The following is a 22,780-nucleotide window of genomic DNA, read 5'->3' as shown; positions in this document are numbered from 1 at the left end:
TAGAGAGAAAACACCGGGGAAGATGAAAGGATAATTAAAGTGAAAGGATAATCTTGGCATGAAAACAAATGGCTATAAGCTGGGCATGCGTATACAGGACAACTAGAAAGACTTTTCTAATTTCAGAGTGATACAAGAGATGCTAAAATGAGTCTGAATGCTGGCAGCGTTGGGCTGTTTTTTGGATGGGAATTTTGAGGTGATATGTGTGGAAGCCCTCTGGCCCAAAAGCAAAAGCAGGGCTGAGATGATTGCTTTGTGCCCAGCTTCTGGCCTTTGGTCAGATCTGTTGATCTAAGCATTCCTTTACAGATGGATTTTCTGTCTAGCATGGCATAGTAAGATCTTCTCATTACCCCAAATAACAGGTAGTGTCATCATGGTTTGGCCGTATCCTGAACCCCTCCTGGTCCTGCACTTGCCCCCACTTCCAATCCGATTTTCCTTCCTGTGCTTTCCAGTTGATGCAGCCTCTCTGACGTTGCTGTGTTGGTGGTGAGTGAAAACATTTAGAAAACAAGACCCTTGCAGCTAGATGTCTGCCAGATAGACAAGCAGCTGCTGAAGCCATCTGCTCGAGGTGGGTTTCCCAGCAGCAGGGTGGCCATTGCTGCATCAGAGAAGGAGAGCTGGACTTGTTCTTAGTAAAACAAAACCCTTCTGCTGTCGCTTGGGGTGGGGGGGGGGGGGAAACCACTATCCAAATACATCCCCCTGGTGGGATGGAAGCAAAAGCAAGGACAGAGCAGCTGAAGCCTGGATGTTGTTTGTAGAAGATTAGTTGACTTATGAAGTTTGAGGCAGAATTACTAGGTTAGATTGGACAGTAAAAGCAGTTCTTTGCCCTAAAATCTGTGGGGGAAAAAAAAATCTGTTGCGTGGCATGTTTGTTTTGTTTTTAGTAGGAATGTATTCTGCTTTATGGTCTGTCTGCACAAGGGGAGGCGGCAGCTGGGAATGCTGAAACCAGGAGGAGAAACAGTCATCAGGAGTCTATCAGAATGAATGGGACAGGTGAGTGGTTCCACTTCTGCCAACACAACCTGTTTCATTAATAGGAACTCTTCAGTGAAAGGCAGGGTGTGGTGAGCTCCAGCCTCGTGTACTTCATTAAATCTCAGTGCAGAGGGTTAAATCCATGTGAATTTACTTTCATACTGAGTAACTTCAACAGAGGCACTGTGTGATTGCAGCACCTAGCAGCACTGCGGTGGTGGAAAGTTTGAAGCAATGCTTTGGAAGACGTATAAAAGGAAAAATGACAGCAGTGTTTATTCTGTGACTTGGACACGTGTCCCTTTGTGCAGCCTGCAGGGAGCTGTGCTGGGATGCTGATGGGGCCTCATTAGAACAGCCGTGAGGATGGCATCTCTTCCCACAGCGGGACTCTGTGCTGCCTGGGGTGGCTGGTTAATGCTTTGCTGAATCTTGATTTCAGTGTGTTCTGGGCTCCTTTCTGCTCTGGAACTGTGGGTGATTTTCTGTGCTTCAGTGGGTTGTTGTTGTTTTTTTTTCCTTCCTAAAAAAAAAAAAATCTGTCTGTTTAATAAATGAATTTATTTTGTAAAAAAGAAAAATCCCTAGCCGTGGTCATCTGGGGGGCAGAGGCTGTGAACTGTTTTCCCCCCCTCCAGCGCGGTGCATCAGCCGCGGCCTTTCCCATCGCCTATTGAGCCGGAGGCACGCAGGGAAGGGCCGGCAGCGGAGGTTCCTGGGCCCGGCCCGGGCGCTGCGTGCCGAGGGTGGGCGCTAGGACCCGGCGCTAAGCCCGGCCGGTGGGCGGGGCTTTGCGGCCGCCCGTCATTCTGATTGGCAGCCGGTGGCGGGCGAGGAGGCGGGGCCAACCCCTCGAACGGCACGGCCCCCCGCGATTGGCGGGCGACGCTCTGAGCGCCGAACCGATTGGCGGGCGGTGCCGTCGGGTGGGTGGCTCGGCGGCGCGGATTGGCCGCGAGCGGCGGGTCGGCCCCTGTGATTGGCAGGCGGCGGCGGCGGGTGCGCGGCGGCCGCCGAGCGGTTTGTTTTGCTCGCGGCCCGGGCGCTTTGCGGCGGCGGCGGCGGCGGGGGAGCGACCGGCAACGAGCGAGGCTCGCCCCGCCGCGACCCGCAGCCCCGCCGCCGCCGCGGGAGCCGGAGCGGGGCCGCCGGAAGGAGGCGGCGGTGGCGGCGCGGGCCCGGGAATGTGGCGGCGGCTCTGAGCCCTCCCCCTCGGCCCGGCCGCCATGGAACCGCGGCGGTGACAGCGAACTTCAGCGCGCCGCCGCCCGCCCGGCGCGGGGCCGCCGCCCGCCGCCATGGGTGAGAACGGGGGGTGAGCGGGGGGGGGGCGGCTGCCGCCTCGGCGGGGCCTGGGCCGCATCCCGGGCTGCGGGCGGGGGCGGGCGGCGAACGGGGCGTCGGCTGACGGAGGAGGGGGCGAAGCGGGGGGCGGGGGAGGCACGGCCGGCTTCGAGGGGTCCGCGAGTCGTGGATGTTGGTCGTGGGAAGGCGGGCGGCTGAGGAATTGGGGGGGGGGGGGAAGGCTGCGCAGGTGGGAAAAGTGCCTCCAAAAGCGGCTCCTCCGTGGGCCCAAATCGTCGGATTTTTGGGCATAAAGAGCCGCTTCGTTTTTACCTTTTTTATTTATTTTTTTTTTTAAACTTTGCTTTTATTGTTGTTGCCCCGGTTTCCTTTTTTTTTTTCTTTTTTTTTTTTTTTTTTTTTTTTTTCCTTTACTGTGGTGTCCCTCTCGCGTTAGGACTTAAAGAAATGTGGCTTTTCTGAAGCAGGATTGACTCATTTCTTGGCAGGGAATCGCTGCTGCTACCTGCGGGGCAGAGCTGTGCTTCGTGGGCTGCAGCTTCCACTCGGTGCTGTGGGACTCCCTCAGCGTTCGGTCGGTGCATGCAATGAGTTCTATTATGTGTATCCTAACTGCATTGCAACAGTGTTTCCTTCGTGCCCTGAGACCGTCCCAGGCACAGCAACACCTAGGAGAAAACTGTGTAAACTGTGTTTTGTAAATACAATGAATAGGCAGATCTGTAAGCAGGCTCCTCTTCTCTAAAGAGAGAAGCGTGGCGTTACCCATAGCAGGACAAGGGGAAATGGTTTGAAGTTGAGGGAGGGAAGATTGAGGTTGGATGTCAGGGGGAAGTTCTTTGCTATGAGAGTGGTGAGGTGCTGGAACAGCTGCCAGAGAGGCTGTGATGCCCCGTCCATCCATGGAGGTGTTCAAGGCCAGGTTGGATGGGGCCCTGGGCAGCCTGGGCTGGTGTGAAATGGGGAGGTTGGTGGCCCTACGTGTGGCAGGGGGTTGGAGCTTCAGATCCTTGATGTTTCTTCCAACCCTGGTCGTTCTGTGATATCCTTTCTGCAAGAGCCAACCTGATGCTGCATAACTCACAACAGAGCTTCCATGGAAGTTCTTTCTGGGGCTGTTGGATGCCTCTTTGTAAGCACGTCAGCTCAGTGTGAAGAAGAATATTTCCACAAAGTGCTGCAGCGTAGTGTTGCAACTGCAGTTCTGATTGATGTGAAAGGAGAGATCGAAACTCGTTAGGCTGTTGTGAGCAGATCTTTTACAGACTGTTTTGCAATGTGCCGTATGACTCTGAGTTTTTTCCCACCTTGTTTCTCATGAGATTCTCTGACAGATGAATGCTGCTGATGAGAGGTCAGTGCTGCAAGGTTGCAACCACAACTGGCTGGTGGAGGATCTCAGGCACTTCACAGCGAGGGCTACAGCAAACCTGTGCTTTCCAAAAACTGGAGCTCCTCGGCAGCAATAGGGGCACTTGCTTCTGAGACAGAGAAATGTGCATGTGTGTGGGAAGCAAAGGGGAGAGCAGCACTCAGGCCCAGAGTGAAGTGCTCCTTGCAGGCCTGCTGCTGCCGAGGCTCTCCCCGGCCTGCTCTGCTTTCCTGCCTGTGTCACTTCCTTCCCTTGGCTCTCATGGCCCGGCGCTGCAGTGACAGCCCCCACGGCCTGGGGAGGGAGGGGGCTGAGCCCAGGGCCGGTCAGTGCCAGCTGAAATCCACACATCTGGGGGGAATTTCTCAGTGAGAAGAGGAACCTCAAATACGTATCCCAGGTTTCATAGGGATGCTCTGATTTTGCTTCTAAATCTGCAGAGCAAGTCACTTGAGATTTGCTTAAAACAGAACAGCCTTTTGTTACCTTTAACGCTCTGTCATAAAACAGCTCAGTGGCACGTTGTGAAGGGCTCAGAGCTCAGCTTTTCCAAAAATCTGCTTTCCGAACATTAAAACAGATTCTCTTTTGAAAAATCTGACTTGTCGCCCTGGTTCTGCTGGTGGAATAGCAAGCAGCATGGCTGTTGCCGGCAGCAGATGCCAAACACAAAGGTGTTTGCTCTTCTCAAACAACTGCAGCATCGCGCCTTCTATTATCATGCTATATAAAATAGCATCCTGCTTTATAGAGGTTTATAGACTTCCTGTTTTTACCACTCTGCAGATACTTTTACTTCGGGGCTTTTTTTTTTCTTAACCCTATTCCTATTTTGTGCCACTGCAAACACACCGACCTGCTGTGCCCTACAGCAAACCCTGTGTTGGTTGAAATAAACGCGTTGTGCGGATGAAGGTTTTCTCTGTGAGCAGCAGCTCCCCTTTATCGATGGCCTAAAACCCGTAAGTGTAGTTTTTAAAACATGAGAAGCATTTCCTGGACAACATCTTTGCGCACAAAGCAGAGCTGTGTTTCCCAGACCTACTGGAGACGGAGCAGCACAGGGTCCTTCAGTGAGCTTCCAAAATTGCTTATTTTTTATTTGTGGTAACTTTTGCATTGTGTGATTAATGTGATGTTGCTGCAGATACTTCCTCAGAACCAATCTGTGGAAATCCTCTCTTTTGATGGATAGAAAGAAGTATTCGTGCTTGGCAACATTAAATCCATCACAGCATTGTCCTGAATGGAAGCATTTCTTCCTTAGGCAAATCCATATTTTACATTATTTCTTGTTTTTTAACACAAAATCACTCAGTTTCCTACCAAACCAACACAGGGATCAGTTCTGTTGTATATATTGTTAGATGAGGGAGCTGATAGCCCAGTGTGTGGTTACTACCATCACATAAGCTCCACCTGCTGCTGCGTGGCATTGTGTACTGCGTGGTGTAAGATCACAGCCTTTAGCACTTGCCTGCAGGTGAATGGAGCTCCCAGCACTGATGCAGCCCTTGCTGCTCACCAGAGCGTTCTGCTGCTTCCCAGGTGCTGCCACGAAGAGTTTCACATCTCAGAGTTGTGTCAATCCACAAGTGAGCTAGTAAGTAATTCTCTGCACAGCTGAACTACAGCCTGCATCAGGAGGCTGTGGATGCCCCATCCCTGCAGGCATTCAAAGCCAGGCTGGATGTGGCTCTGGGCAGCCTGGGCTGCTGGTTGGTGACCCTGCACATAGCAGGGGGTTGGAACCAGATGAGCACTGTGCTCCTTTTCAACCCAGGCCATTCCATGATGTGATTCTGTGGCATGATTCTATGATAGGATGCAGATAGCTGGTCAGATTCGTGTCCTCTCTACCTGCTTCCTCCAGCAAATGAGAGACTTTGAAAATCAGCCACCAGGAGCACAGCTGGGCTTTGGCACCAAGCACCGACAGCCTGTGAGTGCATCTTAACTGCTGCTCCTTGTTTTGCAGTGAGGTGCCGTGGTGTTTAGATGCAGTTTCTCATTCATAGACTTATTATTTGATTGACTTGATTTCGTGTCATGAGCGTTCAGTTAGAAGCTGTTTTCATAGCTGTTTTGCCTGCCCAAAGGAACACTGACCATCTGCCAAGACAAGCTCTTCTTCATCCTCCTGGTAGCCAGCCAAACCCAAACTGTGCTGTAGTGGAAAACTTGCATCCCTGCTCCTTGCATCCCTGCTCCTTGCATCCCTGCTCCTTGCATCCCTGCTCCTTGCATCCCTGCTCCTTGCATCCCTGCTCTTTGCATCCCTGCTCCTTGCCGTGTGCCTTGGGTGCTGCAGCTCAGCAATTCACCTCTCCATCGGCGTCACAGTTTGTTGTGCGGCCTCTATTGGCTGCCTTGCTCAAAGATTATGCTTAATATCAAACAAGAGGAAGGAATGAGAGTAAACTGGAGATGCTCCAGCGAGGTAAAAGGGGAAACGTTCAGATGTAAGGTTGGAAACAATTTTATATAAAAAAAAAAAGAGCAAACTGTTCTGAGAAGAAAAGGCTGCAGGGAGACCTCATTGCAGCTTCCAGTGCTTGAAGGGAGAGTATAAACAGGAGGGGAATGGCTGTTTGTGGGGGTGGGTAGTGATAGGACAAGGGGGAATGGTTTTAAAGTGAGACAGGGGAGGTTGAGGTTGGATATGAGGAGGAAGTTTTTCCCCCAGAGGGTGGTGAGGCACTGGCACAGGTTGCCCAAGGAGGCTGTGGATGCCCCATCCCTGCAGGCATTCAAGGCCAGGCTGGATGTGGCTCTGGGCAGCCTGGGCTGCTGGTTGGTGACCTGCACACAGCAGGGGGTTGGAACCAGAAGAGCACTGTGCTCCTTTTCAACCCAGGCCATTCTGTGATTCTTTCACAATCTTTTTTTCACGTTTTTCTCCCACAAAGGGTTACTGAGTGCTGAGATGGATCCTAGCAATTATTTCCTTTGGCTGCAGTGCTCTTCAAAAGCAATCTCTTGCCTTGGTTGTGTTACTTACACCCCTGGTATAAGAGACAGTGTAGTTATTGTCCCATCTGGCTTGTCTTGGAAAGCAGAGATTTGGGGGGTAGGGAGGGGTTGGTTTTGTTTTTCCAAGGAACTTCATTGTGCTCTACTTTCCTTTTTTTTAAGAGTTTTATTCTCACTTAACACCTCCTGCGAGTGGGGTGGGAGTTCTTTCCATCCCCATCTCCAGCCAGCCTGCCTGATGCTGCTGTTTTGATGGCGGTGCTCAGTTGTGCTCACGTCAGCATATCTTTGAATTTCCATAACCTGATCGGTTTTGTCTCTTAATAAATGATAGAATGCCTTGTTGAAATCCATAGTAGTCCATAATAGTCTTTTTCTCAGTGATGCTGAGAGCAAATGTGGTGAATGCAAGATCCCAGAATGTGGACTCCAAACCTGCCCCCAAGTGAGCTTCAGCTCTGAGAAGCACAGTGTTGCATTTATTAATTCCTGATACGATCAGAATCTTTGAAACAATGAGTTTGTTTGTTCGTGGTCCCTCGAAGCCCCAGAGCTGAGTAACCCTGGTGTTGAGCTGCTCTGTGTGGAGAGGTTCCAGTGGATGAGCTCACACGCATTGCTTGGATACTGAATGCCTCCAGTTGTTCACCTGGTGTCCCTTCAGTGTGTCAAAGCACTACCAAGCTCTAATGCTATCAAGAAGGCCGGGTTTAAATTAACTAGAAGAGTTTTAATGGGAGTGCAGTCCTGTTTTTTTAATGGTTAAACAATAGCTCTTGCTTTTGGGGGAGGAATAAAGCTGCCTTTCAGGAAAAGCAAAGCAGAGGAGGGTTTGCACTGCCTGGCAGCACGAGGTGAAGGCGCAGTGGAAGTACTTCTGCTCCCTGCAGAGCACTGAGAGGCCTTCTGGGCAGGAGCTGGAGAGAAAATCAGCGTGGTTCTGTTCAGGCTGGAACGGGTTTAGATGTTACCCCCATACACACAGGCCTGTTTTCTTCTTTCTTGCTTTCAAATGTTGGTAGCATTCATTCCTGCGTGCTTTAGAAGCTGCGTACATCCCACATCTGGCACCTTTAAGCGTTGCAAAGATCTAATTTGCTATTCAGACATTGTTTAATTCTGAATCCAGTCTTCTGCATAAAACATAAGCTGCCTTTATGGAGAGACACCCATGAACAAATGCATGAGGTGAAACTGAAGGAACAATTACTGCCGATGAGTCTCCTTACAGAGGAATGCAGGTGCAGGCTGGTCTGCCACTGCTTTTTCCAGTGCCCCACTTTCCAGTGAACGCCTTTCCCCATCCCAGTCAGAGTCCTGAATTGTGAATAAATGTGTAGCCTCAAAATGCTCATTTCAATTCAGACCAGTCAAATTGATGTATGTAAGGACCTCAGAAAGAAAGGAGGAATCTAATGTCTCAAAAATGCCTGCTGTACAAGCGGAGTGACTGGTCCTGTCCCATTAGAACCAGACTTTGCGTGCCAAATTTGATTTATTTCCCTTCTATGCAGCATCGAGTAATACAGGAGGATTGTTTTCAGTAGCTGTTAGAATCATAGAATCATCAAGGTTAAAAAGACTGCTAAGATCACCAAGACCAACCATGGCCCCTCACCACCACACCGCCAACCACGTCCCTCAGTGCCACCTCTACCCTGGCACCCCAAGTGACAAAAAGTGGAATCCCACACACTTCCCATTTGGAAGCTCAACCCAAATGGTGCCACCTCCATTCTCATCTATGCCAAACGGTATTTTTTAGTCATGTAAAACAGATCTGGATTGAATTGCATCACTGAACCCCATTTTTTGTGCCAGAGGTTCAATCCGAGCATCAGAGTCATTTTGCAGCTATTAGCAAGTCTTCCTTTCCCGGGCCTTCATATGCTTTCTGAACAGGCAGTGGCTAATTAAACAAGGTCATCTGTCCAACCTCAGGTGGCAGAGCTGGTGGCATCTCCTGGTTGTGCAGGTTGAATGCTATGTGTCATCCCATGTTGTGCAAGCTTTTATTCTAAAAGCCAAGTCACCCATGTAACGAGCCAGCCTGAAGCAAGAGTCAGGGATGTTTCATGAGCTCAAAGTCACCCCATGCAGCTCTACCCAGGAGACTCAAAGACCTCCCAGTGCCAGCACCTTCAGTTAGAAGACCTCTATGTTGGCATCCACCACAGCTCTGGTGCATTTTGCAATGGAAGAACTCATTGCATTGGTTACATCAGGAATCTTTAGCATCCAAAGTTAATTTTCAGACTGTTGTACACCCTGAAATATCTCTGTGCACGTTTTTTATTTTCCTGCATTTGCAGGGGCCTTGAATTCAGCTTGCTGCATCACGCTCTGGCAGCGTTCTTGGTGATGCGCAGTTTGAATCTGTTCAGTAGACCTTGGAGTTTCATAAGAAGCTTTGAACTTTGGCCCATCAGCTTCTTCTGGGGAAGGACAGAACCATTTCGAGGATATCAGTGCAGAGTTGAACTGAGATATTCTGTTTGTCCAAATTTTCATTTTCTTTCTACTGGCCGTAGTCAGTCACAATGGCAAGCAGGAGTTTGAAGGTAATGGGCTGCACAGTTGGAGGGAAGAGATTCTTACTGGGTTTTCCTTGGCAGAAGCACATCAGACAGCTCTTCCTAAATGACCTGTGATGATGTAGCAAAGCTGTCCAAGTGGAACTGTTTGTTCTGAAGGCATCTTAACAGAACCAGGGTCCTTGGGATGTTTGATTCTGTGATTTGTTCTGATCCTCACCACGTCAGATCGTCTCGTGACATTGGACAAGCGACTTAAAATTGGTCTATTTACTACTTCAGGATCTTTGGTTGTTTGTTTTTTGTATGACTAAATGAAATCGCAGTGTGTTCGCAGAGATCTCTAAAAAAAGAGTTGTCTTTCTGTGAGCCAGCAGAAAACAGGCACAGAAGCATTACAGTTGATGCTCACACAAGCTGCTCACTATTAATATTCCTGTGCCCCACAGACGAACAAGAGGCCTTGAACTCCATCATGAAGGACCTGGTAGCACTCCAGATGAGTCGGCGTCACAGACTGACTGGATTTGATACCATGAAGAATAAAGACACCTCTCACTCCAACAAACAGGTAATAGGATGTTTGATGGGTGCTTGGAATCGGTACCTGGAGGCAGAAGGGACAGAGCAGGCTGACTGGGCCTGCTGACTGCATGCTGCCGTGTGCTTTTAGCATTACAAGTGAACAATCCCTACTCTTGCTCAGGTGTTGCCAGCATGGTAGCTTTGTTCATTTATTTACCTTTGTGGCCTAAGGAAGGTGCAGTTTGGGTGTTTTGCAATGTCTCAGTGTTCCATCTTCCTCCCACGTGCGTTTCTGATGGGTTTTGGTCTGTGTAGATTAGCTAAGAAGTTTAACAAGTGGTTTTCTGGTCTGTGCTGCCTTTTTAATGAAGAGGCTTTTTCTTCTTATTCTTAAAGAAAAAGCACAATGCCAGCAGTCCACCCCTCTTGGGCAGCCCTGCAATAACAAACCAGTGTGCCTCTGCAGTGGAAGAAAAAAAAATTCCGGTAAGAAAGTTTGCTTCTTATTCAATATTAGTGATTGTAAATTAGGAACATGTTCTAAAATTGTGTGTGGCAACCTTTACAGGATTCACTTCAGTAGATGTGAGGGCCAGGAGAGCTTTTCTTTACTGACTGTCGTGATACAGTAGTAGCATGTGGTTCTCCCTGGAGTGAAAATAATGCTTAAACTCAGAGGGAAGCAGAGAACTGAGAGGCAGTAATGATGAAAAGGAAACAAGTATTTCAACTTGTGATTCAACAGAGGGTCACTGCAGGTTAAAGCTGCATAAAGCAATCTGTTGGATAATGAACTAATGTCTCATCTTCACATGAGTCAGACTGCGTACGAATACAGAATGAGGAGCCTGATAAAAGTGAGTCAGACTGAAGTTGATTCAAGAACAGCGAAGGGGATTCTCTGGGAAGCCTGGCTTTAGTTAAGGTGTAATAAATCTTGCCTCTGAAAAAGGAAGCAGCTCTTTACAGGTGTCTGAATAGAGACAGCATCCTCCTCAAAGCTGAGGATTGGCTGGAGTTACCAGATATGTGTCACGTGAAGAGAGAAATGAAAGTAGCCCTTATGTGAGTATGGGGATGCAAAATCTATTTTCCAAATGAAATACTTGTCCCAAGGTAATCCCAAGGCAGCATCAATACTTCAAAGCTTATTTGGATTTATTTTACGTTTCTCTACAAAAAAATGTCTGTTGTAAACTATTACATTTTCTTTCTGGTAGAAAGACAAGGCAGACTAGTCCAGCTCTGGCACTATATGCTGCATATTGTTTGAACGAAATACTTCAATTTCAAATCAACAGCTTCAGTCAGGAAGTGTTTGTCCAGTAGTGTCTTAAAGAATTAAGTTAGCTGCAGTTGGATTCAGGTTAACACGAGAAGCTGACTGTGTCAGTAGACTTACTGTTTCCAGTTACGTACTTATTACAGGCTTAAACTTGCTGGAGCAGGCTGTAAAGTACGTGTCTGTCTCTTCCTTGTGCTTTGTCTGCTCGTAATCTTTTTGTTCAGCTGAGATCTGGGATTTCCTCGAGTGTGCTGGACAAATCCACAGACACAGCAGTACGGAGCCCTTTCCAAGTCATGTTGAAATGTAAATTCAGGGAAGTCTTAAATCAAAATCTGTAATCAGTCCTAATGATGGCACACCACAGAACTGGAATACTAAAACCCCAAACTTGGATTTGTTTTCTTGCTCATCTCTTAGGATAGGTTATGGGAGTCGCTTCAAAGAGCAGTTTGTATGGGGGATAGGTTCCCCATGCTTCCAAAGGAAACACACAGTGCTGGACATTTAACTATTCCAGGTTCTCTCTGAAGTGTAAACACTAAGATCACTTCACATTCCTCTCCTTAGGTCTTAGGAAAGTGAACACGAATGGCCGGTGTGTGATGCTTCTGGAAAGCAAGATCAGGAGATAGATGCCAAATTTTGTCAGTCCCCATGATCACTTTTGTCCCCTTTATTACAGATGACAGGTTTGAAAGGATGCAGTGAGGTGAGGAAGATATTTTAGTTTGTTCAGATAGCAGCAAGTAGAGGAACGGTTTCTGTAGAGCCCTGAAGAGCTTTTAGTGCTGCCTAATCTTGACTAGCAAGAATTTTGTCACTTAGCTGTTTCATAACCTAAAACTCCTCTTGAGGTCAGAAATTTAATCTATAAAATGACTGTCATTTAATTTCATCCAAACAGATCCATTTAGTTCACTTAGACCAGACTACTTCAAATAGTACAGAGGAAGATAATTGAGAGCCTTCCTTCCCAGATAATCCTATTACAGGGGGATCATTCCTCCCTCCAGAAAAGAATGTTTCATCAGTAGTTGACTGGTGGGCATCATTTGCAGCTTTTCATTCCTACGCTGCTGCGGTTTTCCTTTACTGTTCAATTAAAACGACCTGTCTAAAATTTGCTTCATTTTGCTGTCTTTCTTCCCACACCTGAAAAAATGTCCTTGGTAGAGTTGATGTGCAAATTAGGCACCTGCAGGTTCTTGTTGCTCTGAGTGGGGAGCTCGTTTGTCACCATCAGTTACGTACCTGTGGTGCTGCAGGAATGCTGTGTGCTGGCACTAATTGCATAGGTCCCTTTGAACTGCATTCTTGACCACCGGGCCTGCCAGATATTTCCTCTCACTGAAGAGCATTTCCTGGCCACGTTTGTTTTGAAGTTCCTAGATGTGTGATTGCCTATTGTCTGAGGCTTTCACAGATGGCTTCATCCACCCCGATCACACAAATCGTGCAGCAGAAATTATGGAGTCTTACCAGAGCAGATTTTTCCCTTTTATTTTGATCTTTGCGGCCTAAATTGGGATCTGAACGTTGAGCTCCAGAGTTGAAAGTTCAGCAGGTTGACCCTTCCGTGTCATGCAGCATCTTCTGAGTTTGCAGGGAAATGCCCAAGTCGTGCAGTTGTTTTTAACCATCTGCCAGAGAGGAGTGACGTCCCCTTTGCACTCTCAAAGTGACTCTCGGAGGTTTGCTTATTTGTAACATCGCTGAGCCAGGAGCTGAGTTTTAGCAAAAGCAGAGACTGACTGCAGAGTGAAGAATGTCATCTATTCCCTGCATGTGTCTCCTTTCTGCCATGACAAAAAACAACCCACATCTTGAGACTTCACAAAGAAAATGAGCTTCAGTTCAGCTGAATGTGCAGCTGGATGGTATTGCAGGCTTTTGTCACACAGTGTTTGAGATTAATTTTCCTTATCACTAAAATACATCTGTGTCTTCCATAGGACAATGATAAAATTACAATTTAGTTTTTACCCCTTTCCTTCTCTTTCTCCCTTAGCAATTTCTCCATTCCTCATGGTGCTGTGTTCACATCTCATCCTCTTAAGTGTCCGCCATCTACTTCAGCTTCCATGCAGAAAGTGGCCACATTTGCTGTGTTCTGGTTCACCTTCTGAGGAGTCCCTGCCTGCTGCTATCACCTGCTTTGTGTTTGGGCCTTAAAACCATCCTGTGGGCCATTCATTTGCTTTACTTTTTGTTGGTCAGTTTCATTGTGAACTAACCTCTCGTTCTTTCTTTTGTACAGAATGATGTAAGGATAAAGTTTGAATATAATGGGGAAAGACGGTAAGTCTGTCTTCACTTCTTTCCTTGTTTCCTTGTTATTTCCTTTGATATTTGGTTTTGAGATACCTTCTGTTGTCAAAAAAAAAAAAAAATCAGCTAAATTAGCACTTTCTGTGTTTACAATATTGTTTCTAGGGAGTAAAATTCAGCTCTCTGTGGTTGTTCATGAGGTTTTCGTAGTGAAGTACGAAGGGATGTTCCTGATTTAGTGCATCATGTGAAACCTTGGCTGCTAGAAAACGTTTGGAAATGAAACAAAGCAATCAACAGTGTTAATAAGCACTTAAAGCTTTCCCCTCTTGTTCATAGTTTGTTGTTCATGGTCAGCCTTCAGTGTGAAGCATTCTCCTTGATGAGTGCAGTTTGGAGCACGATGCCAGAGCTTGTTAAAGCTCACTGCATTGGAGCAAGCGATGGGGTGCAAATATTATATCAGTGGGAAGATTTAATGATCACCTGGAAATTTCAGAGGTTGGCCTCAAAAAGCCACTGACTTTTTCTCTATTGGAGGAGAGCTTTATCAAATGTGGGTATTTTTCTTGAAACAGGAGAGCAGAGGCGTTTCTCTGTGGGTAAAGCAGACAATAAAGAACAATTTGTAAACTTCTCCTTAAATAATGGAGCATAATGAATTCTGTGGCTTACAGAAAAGAGAAAACAAATCGATGCTCAAGAGGAGAATTTTAAAAGTGCCTCTGCCAGCCCATTGCTCAGCACTGCAGTGATGGAGGCACTGTGTGGCTGCACAGCTCCCCATGCTGCTGTGTTGTGACAAGGCAACTTGGAAACTCGTCACCACTGTCCTGTCATCTTCTGACATCTTCTGTGTCTTCTGCCAGGGCACGTTTAAGATGGCTTAGAGCTCAGGGGAGAAGAAAGCTTTTTCTTCGAGTGATGTTAAAATGAAAAGGTTGATTGTGCATTAGTCTAATTATGCAGCTACGCTTCCCCGAATTCCCCATTCCCAAAGTGGTATGCAGTTACAGACAGCAAGCTTGCACCGAGAATGTAAGTGTGTGTGCTTGGTTTCAGAGGAGCTGCCAGATCTGACCACAAATATTTAAGGTGGTCAGGCAGGAATGGGCTCCTTAAACCCTGCAGTCCAGGATTTTGTGTTAGAAGAGCGCATAGAGTTTTTTAAACTAATAGAATTTGTGGCACCTGAGAACAGCTCTGCTTTTTAATGCCTTGAGTGTAGAATGGAAGCCTTTATAAGGGACTTCAGTCCAGCTGAGAGCTAAATTACGGTGCCAGAGTACTGTAATTTCATGGATGGGTTTCTTACTAATATGTAGAAAATGTTATTGTGGGCTGCTTTTTTAGCAGGGACAATTATTTCTAGATTGCTGGATGTTGTAGGTCTGGTGGCAAGATGAACCCTTCCTGGGCAGGGAAAATCAACTAACACTACAGCTATTTAGAACAAAAGCTGCATGCAGTGCAAGGCTACTGAGTGCTGACAAAGCATGCTGGGCAAATGGAATGCTTAATTTTGGAAATTAAGCATTTTGGAAGGAGATGGCGAGGCAGAAGAGCTTGTAGGCAGAAGAGCTCCAAGGCAGAAGCGCTGACCATCTGGATGTGGTGCATGGACTGATTAATAATAAGGTCCTGAGCATTGGACATCACTGGTTGGCTGAAATGAAGTCTAATGGGTTGTAAGCTGGAGTTACCATTGAATCCTCCAGTTCTTGACCCAGCGTATTTTATTTACTGGGTATTCTTCTAGGAGAGAGAAAATAATCTTTTTCTATGACTGTCAAGGTAGCAACTTTCAGAGCACTTGGCAACTTCCTACAGCAGGACGTTCCAGCAAAATAAGCAGTTTTAGAAGCTTTCCTGGTACTTCATTTTACTACTTAGCCTAAAGCATTATAGTTTTTATTCCTATGTAGGCAAAACAGTAATAAATACCTGGCAAAGAAAGCTCTGCTGCCGTTTTCTGGAAAGCATGCCTGTGCCATGGTGTTCATCAGGGTTTCCTAGGGCAGCTGTGCCTGTTGCCATTGTGGGTTCCTTGAGGCCATTGTAGGTTAGGACACGGAGCCATTCAGCTGGCTAGGAAATGGCTGAGTGTTAGGACTGGGATGTGAGTGGGCTGCGAGGTCTGGGCTGAGAGCAAGCAATCAGAGAATCAGGGAATGAGGGCATTCAGAGGCCTCTGTGTCCTCCTCCCGATGCCTGCTGTCAGGAGCTCAGCGCTGACTTGCTGTGGGAAAGTTTGTTGAAACCTTTCAGTTGGAACACGTTTTGGAAAATACAAGGAAGTGTTTTTAGTTCAGGTATCAGAGTATTTAAATCAAAACATTCCTTTGTTTTTTTGGGCCTTCTGCTGCTTTTATTGCAACTCTCACTAAATTTATTTGCTTGTGTTTACTGCTTGAGGCGGTGTGCTTTAAGCCAACATGCATAGCACGTTTGTATCCTCTTCCATGGAAGAAATGGATTCAGTAAAGGATATTTTTCTCTCCAGGAACAAAGGCATTCTATTACGAAGTTGAATAAATCTGAGATTGAATTCTGTGTTCTGACAAACCAACTGCAAATGCACCTCAGATCGAGAATCAGCGGGATTGGTTTGAATGATTCGGCCATCTAATTTGATTTCATTGTCAGATGCATGTCTGATCTGAGTGGTTTTTTTCTGTTCTTGTTTCAGAATTATCCCTTTTGTCCGTCCCGTGCGCTATGAAGATGTGCAACAGAAAGTGAAAACAGCCTTTGGGCAGCCTCTGGACCTCCACTACCTGAACAATGAGGTACAGAGCATCCTTGTCAGCGTTCAGAACATGCAGCAGGCTCTCTGGGTGATACCTCCTCTTTCCATCCCAGATTCTGTGCTCTTGAGGAAGACGTGCTGGTGCTGACAGAGCATCACATTGGTGTCAGTGTTGTACAGGCATCGTCTCCCTTCTTCCTGCTGGGGTTATTTGGGAGATGCTAATGGGGAGTTTGCATTTGTCTCTGAGGAGCTGGGTAGTTTGTGCAAAGAAGAGGAAGTATTTTAGGATTTCTCACTCATTTCCCTATTTTTTTGTTGTGGTTTTGCCCTTGCATTGTTAGAGACTGCATCCCTAACGAAGGAGATGCCAAACCTTATTCACCAGTAGAAGCTCAACAAAAATAAAAGTGGTTCCTCATTTTTAACAACATCCAAATTTTGGGTCATGAGTGGGGTAAGAACAGAGGGTATCTGAGGAAAATTTCATGGCATTTTCCTGGCAAGTTTTAAATTCACAGAATCACAAGGTTGGAAACGACCTGCAAGATCATCTAGTCCAACCACCCTCCCATTCCTATTAGTACCAGAAGCTACTAAACCATAAATTCCTCTTTAATTCCCCTCTTTCAAAGTCTGAATCTTCCCTACATCAGTCTCTTAGGTGAAACCTAGCTTTCAGTTGATCGTTAGATCTGGATTCATGCATATTCTGAGACTGCTGTCATCAGGGAGGCTGGGGCCTGACTCTGACTTGTTCTTGGATAGCTGCCTAAGGGAAATTTGCACAGGGTCAACCACAGCTCTGATGGTGTGGAAGGAAAGCCCTGAACAAAAAGACATTGGGAGAGTATTGTGATGAAAGCTCAGTCAGAATCCTAGCTTATATTGTGGTTTTATTTTCATTTTTTTATAGTTTCTTTACATTCCTCTTGTGGAAATAGATTCATTTTTGCTGTCCTTTCTAATGTTTCTTTGTTTGTTTGTTTTGCAGCTTTCTATTCCTTTGAAAAACCAAGATGACCTGGATAAAGCAGTAGATCTCTTAGACCGAAGCTCTAATGTGAAAAGCCTTAGAATATTACTGCTTTCTCAGGACAGAAACCATGTAGGTAACACTTCTATGACTGCAACAAAATGAAGGGCTTTACCCTCAAGTCTCTGACAAGCCTTAGCCTTAGCCAACAGGAATTAGTAAGACTGCTTTGCTTCCCAGATATACACATGAATATATTTATTCTCTTTGTTTGTTACCTTTAGGGTTTGTTCTGTGAGTTTTTTTGGGTTGTTGGGTTTTTTTTTTGCTACTTACAGAAGGTGTTTAGGGACTGAAACACTAAAAGGAGATTTTCAAGCTGTAATTATGAAAGACGTTTTATGCAGAGAACCCAATGACTCTATGCAGAAAACTTATAATGAGTCTGGATCATAGAGAGGAGTTGTTTTTTTTTTAGTTTTGATTGATGACACAGTGTCAAAACTGCACATAATTAGCTTGTCTTTAAGAAAGCACAAGTTGTTCTTGATGACAAGCCATTAGCACTTCTATTCTGGATGGGAAGTCTCCTGATGACTTTTTTAGCTCTGTAGCTTACTGCTTTGGATCCAGTCTTACTGTTAGAAACTGAGTTGCTTTTAAGCTCAGGATGGCACATAAGCACCTAAGATGGATTTGGTTGTGTCTTGATTCACTGTCCTGGCTCACAAGGGGCTGTGGCAGTGAGTTTCAATGTGGTTTGCACTTTTCAGCAGCAAAGACCATAACATGAGAAGTAGAGGAGTGAAAGTGTTTAGGTTTATTTGTTTTTTTCTTTTTGGAGTTAATGTCACACAGCATAATGCCAAAGGCTCTGATAACTGAGGTATTTTATTTGCAAATTATTAAATCCTTCTGCACAGTGTGACACAAAACACCACTCTGCCTTGAAAGCTCTGCTGATCGTGGCTTGTTGATCTGGAATGTACAGCTCTGTTCAGGATTGCAGGCTGTCAGCTCAGGCTCTTGGAATCATCACACCTGTAATTCTTAGAGCTGTCAGAAGAATGATTTTTTTTTCATTTTCAACTTTTGAAATTGATAATCCGTGTTGATAGACAAATAAATGTCTCCAGGTGTATTAATAGCAGTTTCCCAAGTGTCTGGGTGCCAGAATCTGGAAGGGGCTGGAGGGGGTGATGCAGTTCTTTGTCCTGTGCCCTTTCCCTGAGCATTTGTAACTGGCTGCTCCAAGGACAATGCTTGGCAAGAAGACCTTTGGTGTGACCTGATGCAGTCAGACTGCTCTGTGTTGTCAGGAAACGCTCTGCAAAAGGTGGCCTCTCCTTTTGGTATTACACAGCACAACAGTTCTTTTACAACCCTCTAAATTTCAGTATCTTAAGGCTGCTAACCAGATTTTACATGATACTGTCTAAACTTTACGTAAGCCACCAAAACTTTCCTACAATAAATGCTCAGCAAGTCTCATCCCTATACCAGCCAGTAGCCTGTGCTGTGCTCATGTCCTTTCATTAGCTGTTTTTTCCCCTTTGGCTCACAGCAGAAACAAACAGTGAAGTCTTCACTAAGTGCCACTGTTTCCCCCTCTCCTCCGACTTCCTTTTCGTCTCTTAGTTGTCTGACAGGAGAGTCCTCCATGTGATAAAGCAAAAGCCCACAAGTCTGAAGGAGGATTCTTGGCTGCATGATCTCATCCCACTGAGAGAGCGGGAAGCATTATTTTTCCTGAAGTACAGGATGCAGATTTTGTTTTGGTTGTGCTTTTTCTTTTTCTGGGGATGGAAAGGTAATGCCCTGACTTTGGCACTAATACGTGTATAAACCATCTTAACTTTACAGCAGTAGCTGTGTGATTTGTACTGAGAGCCTGTGTTTGTGAACATTGTTTATATTAATTTCCTTGTGCCTCTTGCTGTGGCTCACGTGTGCTCTTCCTTTTCTCAAGAAACTCAATCCTTTGTCCTTTCTCTCTGTTTGGAAACTAATGGGAAGAACTGGCTGAGTTGAACACCCAGAGCACTAAAGCCAGACTGTCCACATAAGCAGTGTGACCTGTGCACCATATTCAGCTCCTATGTACTCCTGTACAATGTGCTCACGACAAGAGTTTTTGCAATTTCAATCTGACTCCCTCCTCACTGAGTGCAAAAGGTTTTGCTTTTTGAATGAGCAGCAGTTCAGTGCTTTTTTGATGCGTGGTCTCACATCTCATTTGCCAGTCCTGTTCAAATGACGTGTCTCCTTTCACTGCTCTGTTTTGAATGAAATGAAGGCACCACAGAGAAAGGACCTTTAATTACATGATGTCTGTGTAGGTTCAGGAAAGGACGAAGAAAGCATTCACCTTGGTATCTTCAAACTCTTAAATTGTAGTATTTTTGCTTAGGTCTCTGAGTAGTCACTGCACTTTTAACAATTGTAGGGTACCACGTTGGTGGGTAACTGCTTCTGAAAGTGCAGGATTCCCAATTTATCTATGCTGGCTGAAGAGGCTGGTAGAAATTGTAGGTTCTTCCATGATCTGAGCCCCTTCCCCATTGCTTTGACAGGTAGCTGCTAATGGGAGACAGCACTGAGACTTGTAAGTCCTGTGTTTGGTTTCAGGCTGGAGGATAGTATGCTCTAGCTGTTTGACTCCTGTTTCACAATGCAATTGCAAAGCTTCCTCTTTTGCTGCCTTTCTTGTTTGTGTCCTGTGAAATAATATGAAGTAATAAGCCATCAGGCTCTAGGACTGATTTTCAGCTGCTTTCTTGATACTAAACATAATGATGTTTTTAATCTGTGGCCGGACTGTTTCAGCTTCACGGTGTCGTTTTATTTTGTTTTCATTTTACCCAACAGACCAGTTCTTCTCCCCATTCTGGACTGCCCAAACAAGTCAGGATTAAAACCTCCCAATCTGTGGGGGATGTGAACACACCTTACCAGCAGGCAGAGCCCCGAAGCAGGCACCTTTCTGTCAGTGAGTATTTCTGTCACTTTTTGGGGGGTGAAAATGTTCTTTTGGACAGTAGTATTTACTGTGTAGAGTTGATGAAAACCATGAGAAAATGAAAGGTCATTCTAGGACAAAGCAGTTCATGTTCAAAAGCTCCTAATACATTTGTAATAGAAAGTTTCAGAGTTCCTTGCTAAGCTGTTGAACAGCTGAGGAGCTGTTAAAGGGGATGTGCTAAAGCCAGATTCATTGAGGTTAGGAATTTGGAAAGCTTACGTGAGCCCGTGAAGCTTTTGTATTTAGATTGGCAATTTCACTTCATGAAATCTACATTTGATTTTTCTTTTCTTTTCTTTTTTTTTTTTTTTTTGAACCTGTTCTTGTTCCTGGAATGAAGTGTTTTACTGGGAGCACAGGAATTGCCACTGCTACCCACTGCCAACTTCCTTACCTTCCACTTGTAATTACCACATCTGCAGCACACAGGGCAAATAGGACAGGTGACTGAGACAGCTGCACAGAAGAGAATGAAAAGAGTCAGTAGTATGTAATTCTGTCTCATTTCCTTTGTGCTTGTTAGCTTAGTGAGTTCACATTCAGTGGGAAGGTCCATGTAAGACTCCTGTAATGTAAATCTCACCCTGTAAGTTGACAGGCGTTGTCAGTTCTCTCCGACTGTGTGCATGATTTTGCAGGAAGAACTTTCTGACCATATGTGTGCACCTTGCAGAACACAGGGTGCAGCACGTAGTGCATTGGCTTAGAGCAGCCACGGGCATGCATTTTTATTTCCACTGTTTCTACCTGTGGTAGATTTGGCTGAGCTGCCTGATTTCTCTGTGGTATCTCACTGTGTAACTGTGAAGCACTGTTGAAATCCGTGGTTGAAAGATGCACAAAGCTGCGATGGTTTTCTATGAAAAACTAAAATGCCTGAAGCTCCTGCAACTTCACGGTTTAGAATCATGGTGTGAGACCTCAGTAAGGTGTGAAGGAGCAAAAAGGTGGAGGGCAATAACAGGGATCTGAAGGCTACAGCCTGAGGTGGTAGTGTGTGGAAATGACTTCTGCCTTGGAAGTGAGAAAAGCTGAAATTTGCTGGAAGCAGAAGCAGAGCGTGGTTGCATTTGTTAGAACAGCTATTTTAGGGCCTGTCAGACCCAGTGCTGCAGATGACAGGTGCTGCAAATCACGAGGGCAGTACTGGGAGCTGGGAATCTCAGAGCTGTTTTGTTTCCAAGTTCTACAGCAGCTCCCTCTATGGAGGAGGAGCACTTCAGTTTGATTAACTGTAACCTTCAGGCATGATCTTAACTGGATTTTGGATTGATGTTAGTGAAGCAGTCGTACTGTCAAATAACAAGTGCAGTTAAATTGGAGCCAGCAGGCTCTCTCCATGCTGGTGGCTCTAAATCCAAGTTGGATCCACGCTGCTGTGAGCAATGCGTACTTGAGTGGAAGCTCAGTAGAGAAGGGCTTAAGAACTAAACCAGTCGTTCTCTGTTCTAGACTTGTCTAGCAAGTCTGCTTGCATCTTGTCTAGAGTCTGCCGATCCCCTTTTACACAGTTTACTCTTAGCAAAGCAAATAGAGAAGTGCTGAAATGATCAGAAATACGTCTGAAACTGGTACAGAAAGGCTTTTCCCATCCATTGTAGTCTGATGTTAATCTGCGTTAAAAAGAGCAACATTCCTTGCTCCTATAAGGCAAGCAGTGGTATCCATGCTTGTCTGAACACCACATTTCTTTTTTCAGACAGATTCAGTGCCAGAAGCATTTCATTTTAAAAAATCTTGTTCTTTTGTTGGCATGCTGAGGTATCCAAATAGTGACGCCAAAGATAACAGACCGTACGGAGTGTCTGTCGTGGGTAAATGGTGTGGTAATAAGGGGCCTCTCCTGTGTCCCTGTTGCTCTCTCCTCTTATGCCAGCTAATGGACACTTTCTGATTAGCCTGTCATCAATTAAGAAGGCTTTGGTTTTATTTTCTCAACATTTCGTGGTTCCAGGCTGCTGCCTTAGTATAAAAGATCCAGAAGGGTTCCAGTTCTGTTGGAGGTCTGGTGGTAATTTGGCAGTAGCTCAGCCTTAAGTTAGTTCTTTCTTCCTCCTCTTTTCCTATCTTTAATTTTGGGGAAAGAATGTACTCCTGTTTTCTAGTGTTTCAAACAGAGATAATTCTCTATTCGTAACACATCATGAAATGAAAGCTGAGAGCAGCATTCAGCAGAAACTGTTCGCATGCAGAATATGTATCTGTGTAGTTCCTGTCTTCTCAAGTGGACGGGCCTCGAGCCTGCTGTCACCAATCCGGGGGAAGTAAAGATAAGTTTTATTATGGAAAAAAAAAAAAAGAGAGAGAGAGAGAAAAAATAGTTGCTAAGCATTCTGGCAGCACTTGTGTTTTTTCCACTCGCTTCCTTTGATATACATTGATTTAGTGCCGACTTCCTTTTCCTGCCCAGCAATGGGGGCCTTTCCACAATAGCAGCTGAGCTGCTGCCAGCAGGACGTGGGCTTCCTTCAGCCGTGGCACTGGGTCGGAAGGAGTGAAAGTATGCTCCCATGCCTCAGTGCAGCCACACAGCACACTCTCCTGTTTATCTCCCCCCCAGTTGGTTTGTGCTGCCACGTGAGCCCTGCAGAGCTACTCGGAAAATCAGGTGGCAGCTCGGAGCTGTAGATTGCCTTTTTGCATGCAAACCACCTCGTGCACCCACAGCCTTGGCAGCGTGTTTTTTTCCTTTCATTTTGCCCTCTGAAAGGTGTATGCAAGGTTTGCAGTTTGCTACTGCCAGTGTTTGCCTTCACTCTTTATTATAATAGT

General features: G+C 45.8%; 1 protein-coding gene across 2 annotated transcripts in view; it reads left to right on the top strand.

Annotated features, from left to right (window-relative positions):
- Nucleotides 1-343: 343 nt before the first annotated feature.
- MAP3K3 (mitogen-activated protein kinase kinase kinase 3) overlaps nucleotides 344-22,780 on the top strand; it is a 42,013-nt gene continuing 19,576 nt past the window's right edge. The window contains exons 1-8 of one of the 2 annotated variants that reach the window (XM_052699498.1): nucleotides 344-495; nucleotides 903-1,014; nucleotides 9,630-9,751; nucleotides 10,102-10,191; nucleotides 13,251-13,291; nucleotides 15,951-16,050; nucleotides 17,005-17,118; nucleotides 19,855-19,975. In XM_052699498.1, coding sequence (XP_052555458.1) covers nucleotides 1,002-1,014; nucleotides 9,630-9,751; nucleotides 10,102-10,191; nucleotides 13,251-13,291; nucleotides 15,951-16,050; nucleotides 17,005-17,118; nucleotides 19,855-19,975 — 601 coding nt within the window. In that variant the 5' untranslated portion in view covers nucleotides 344-495; nucleotides 903-1,001. The remainder of the gene's footprint in view (nucleotides 496-902; nucleotides 1,015-9,629; nucleotides 9,752-10,101; nucleotides 10,192-13,250; nucleotides 13,292-15,950; nucleotides 16,051-17,004; nucleotides 17,119-19,854; nucleotides 19,976-22,780) is intronic. The other variant, XM_052699499.1, reaches the window with a different exon arrangement.

Source organism: Tympanuchus pallidicinctus, unplaced genomic scaffold (genome assembly GCF_026119805.1).
Source record: "Tympanuchus pallidicinctus isolate F22 unplaced genomic scaffold, pur_lepc_1.0 scaffold37, whole genome shotgun sequence".
In the NCBI taxonomy this organism is placed as follows: domain Eukaryota; kingdom Metazoa; phylum Chordata; class Aves; order Galliformes; family Phasianidae; genus Tympanuchus; species Tympanuchus pallidicinctus.
Note: the sequence above shows the minus strand (reverse complement) of the source record. Positions and strands in the feature narration are given on the sequence as shown.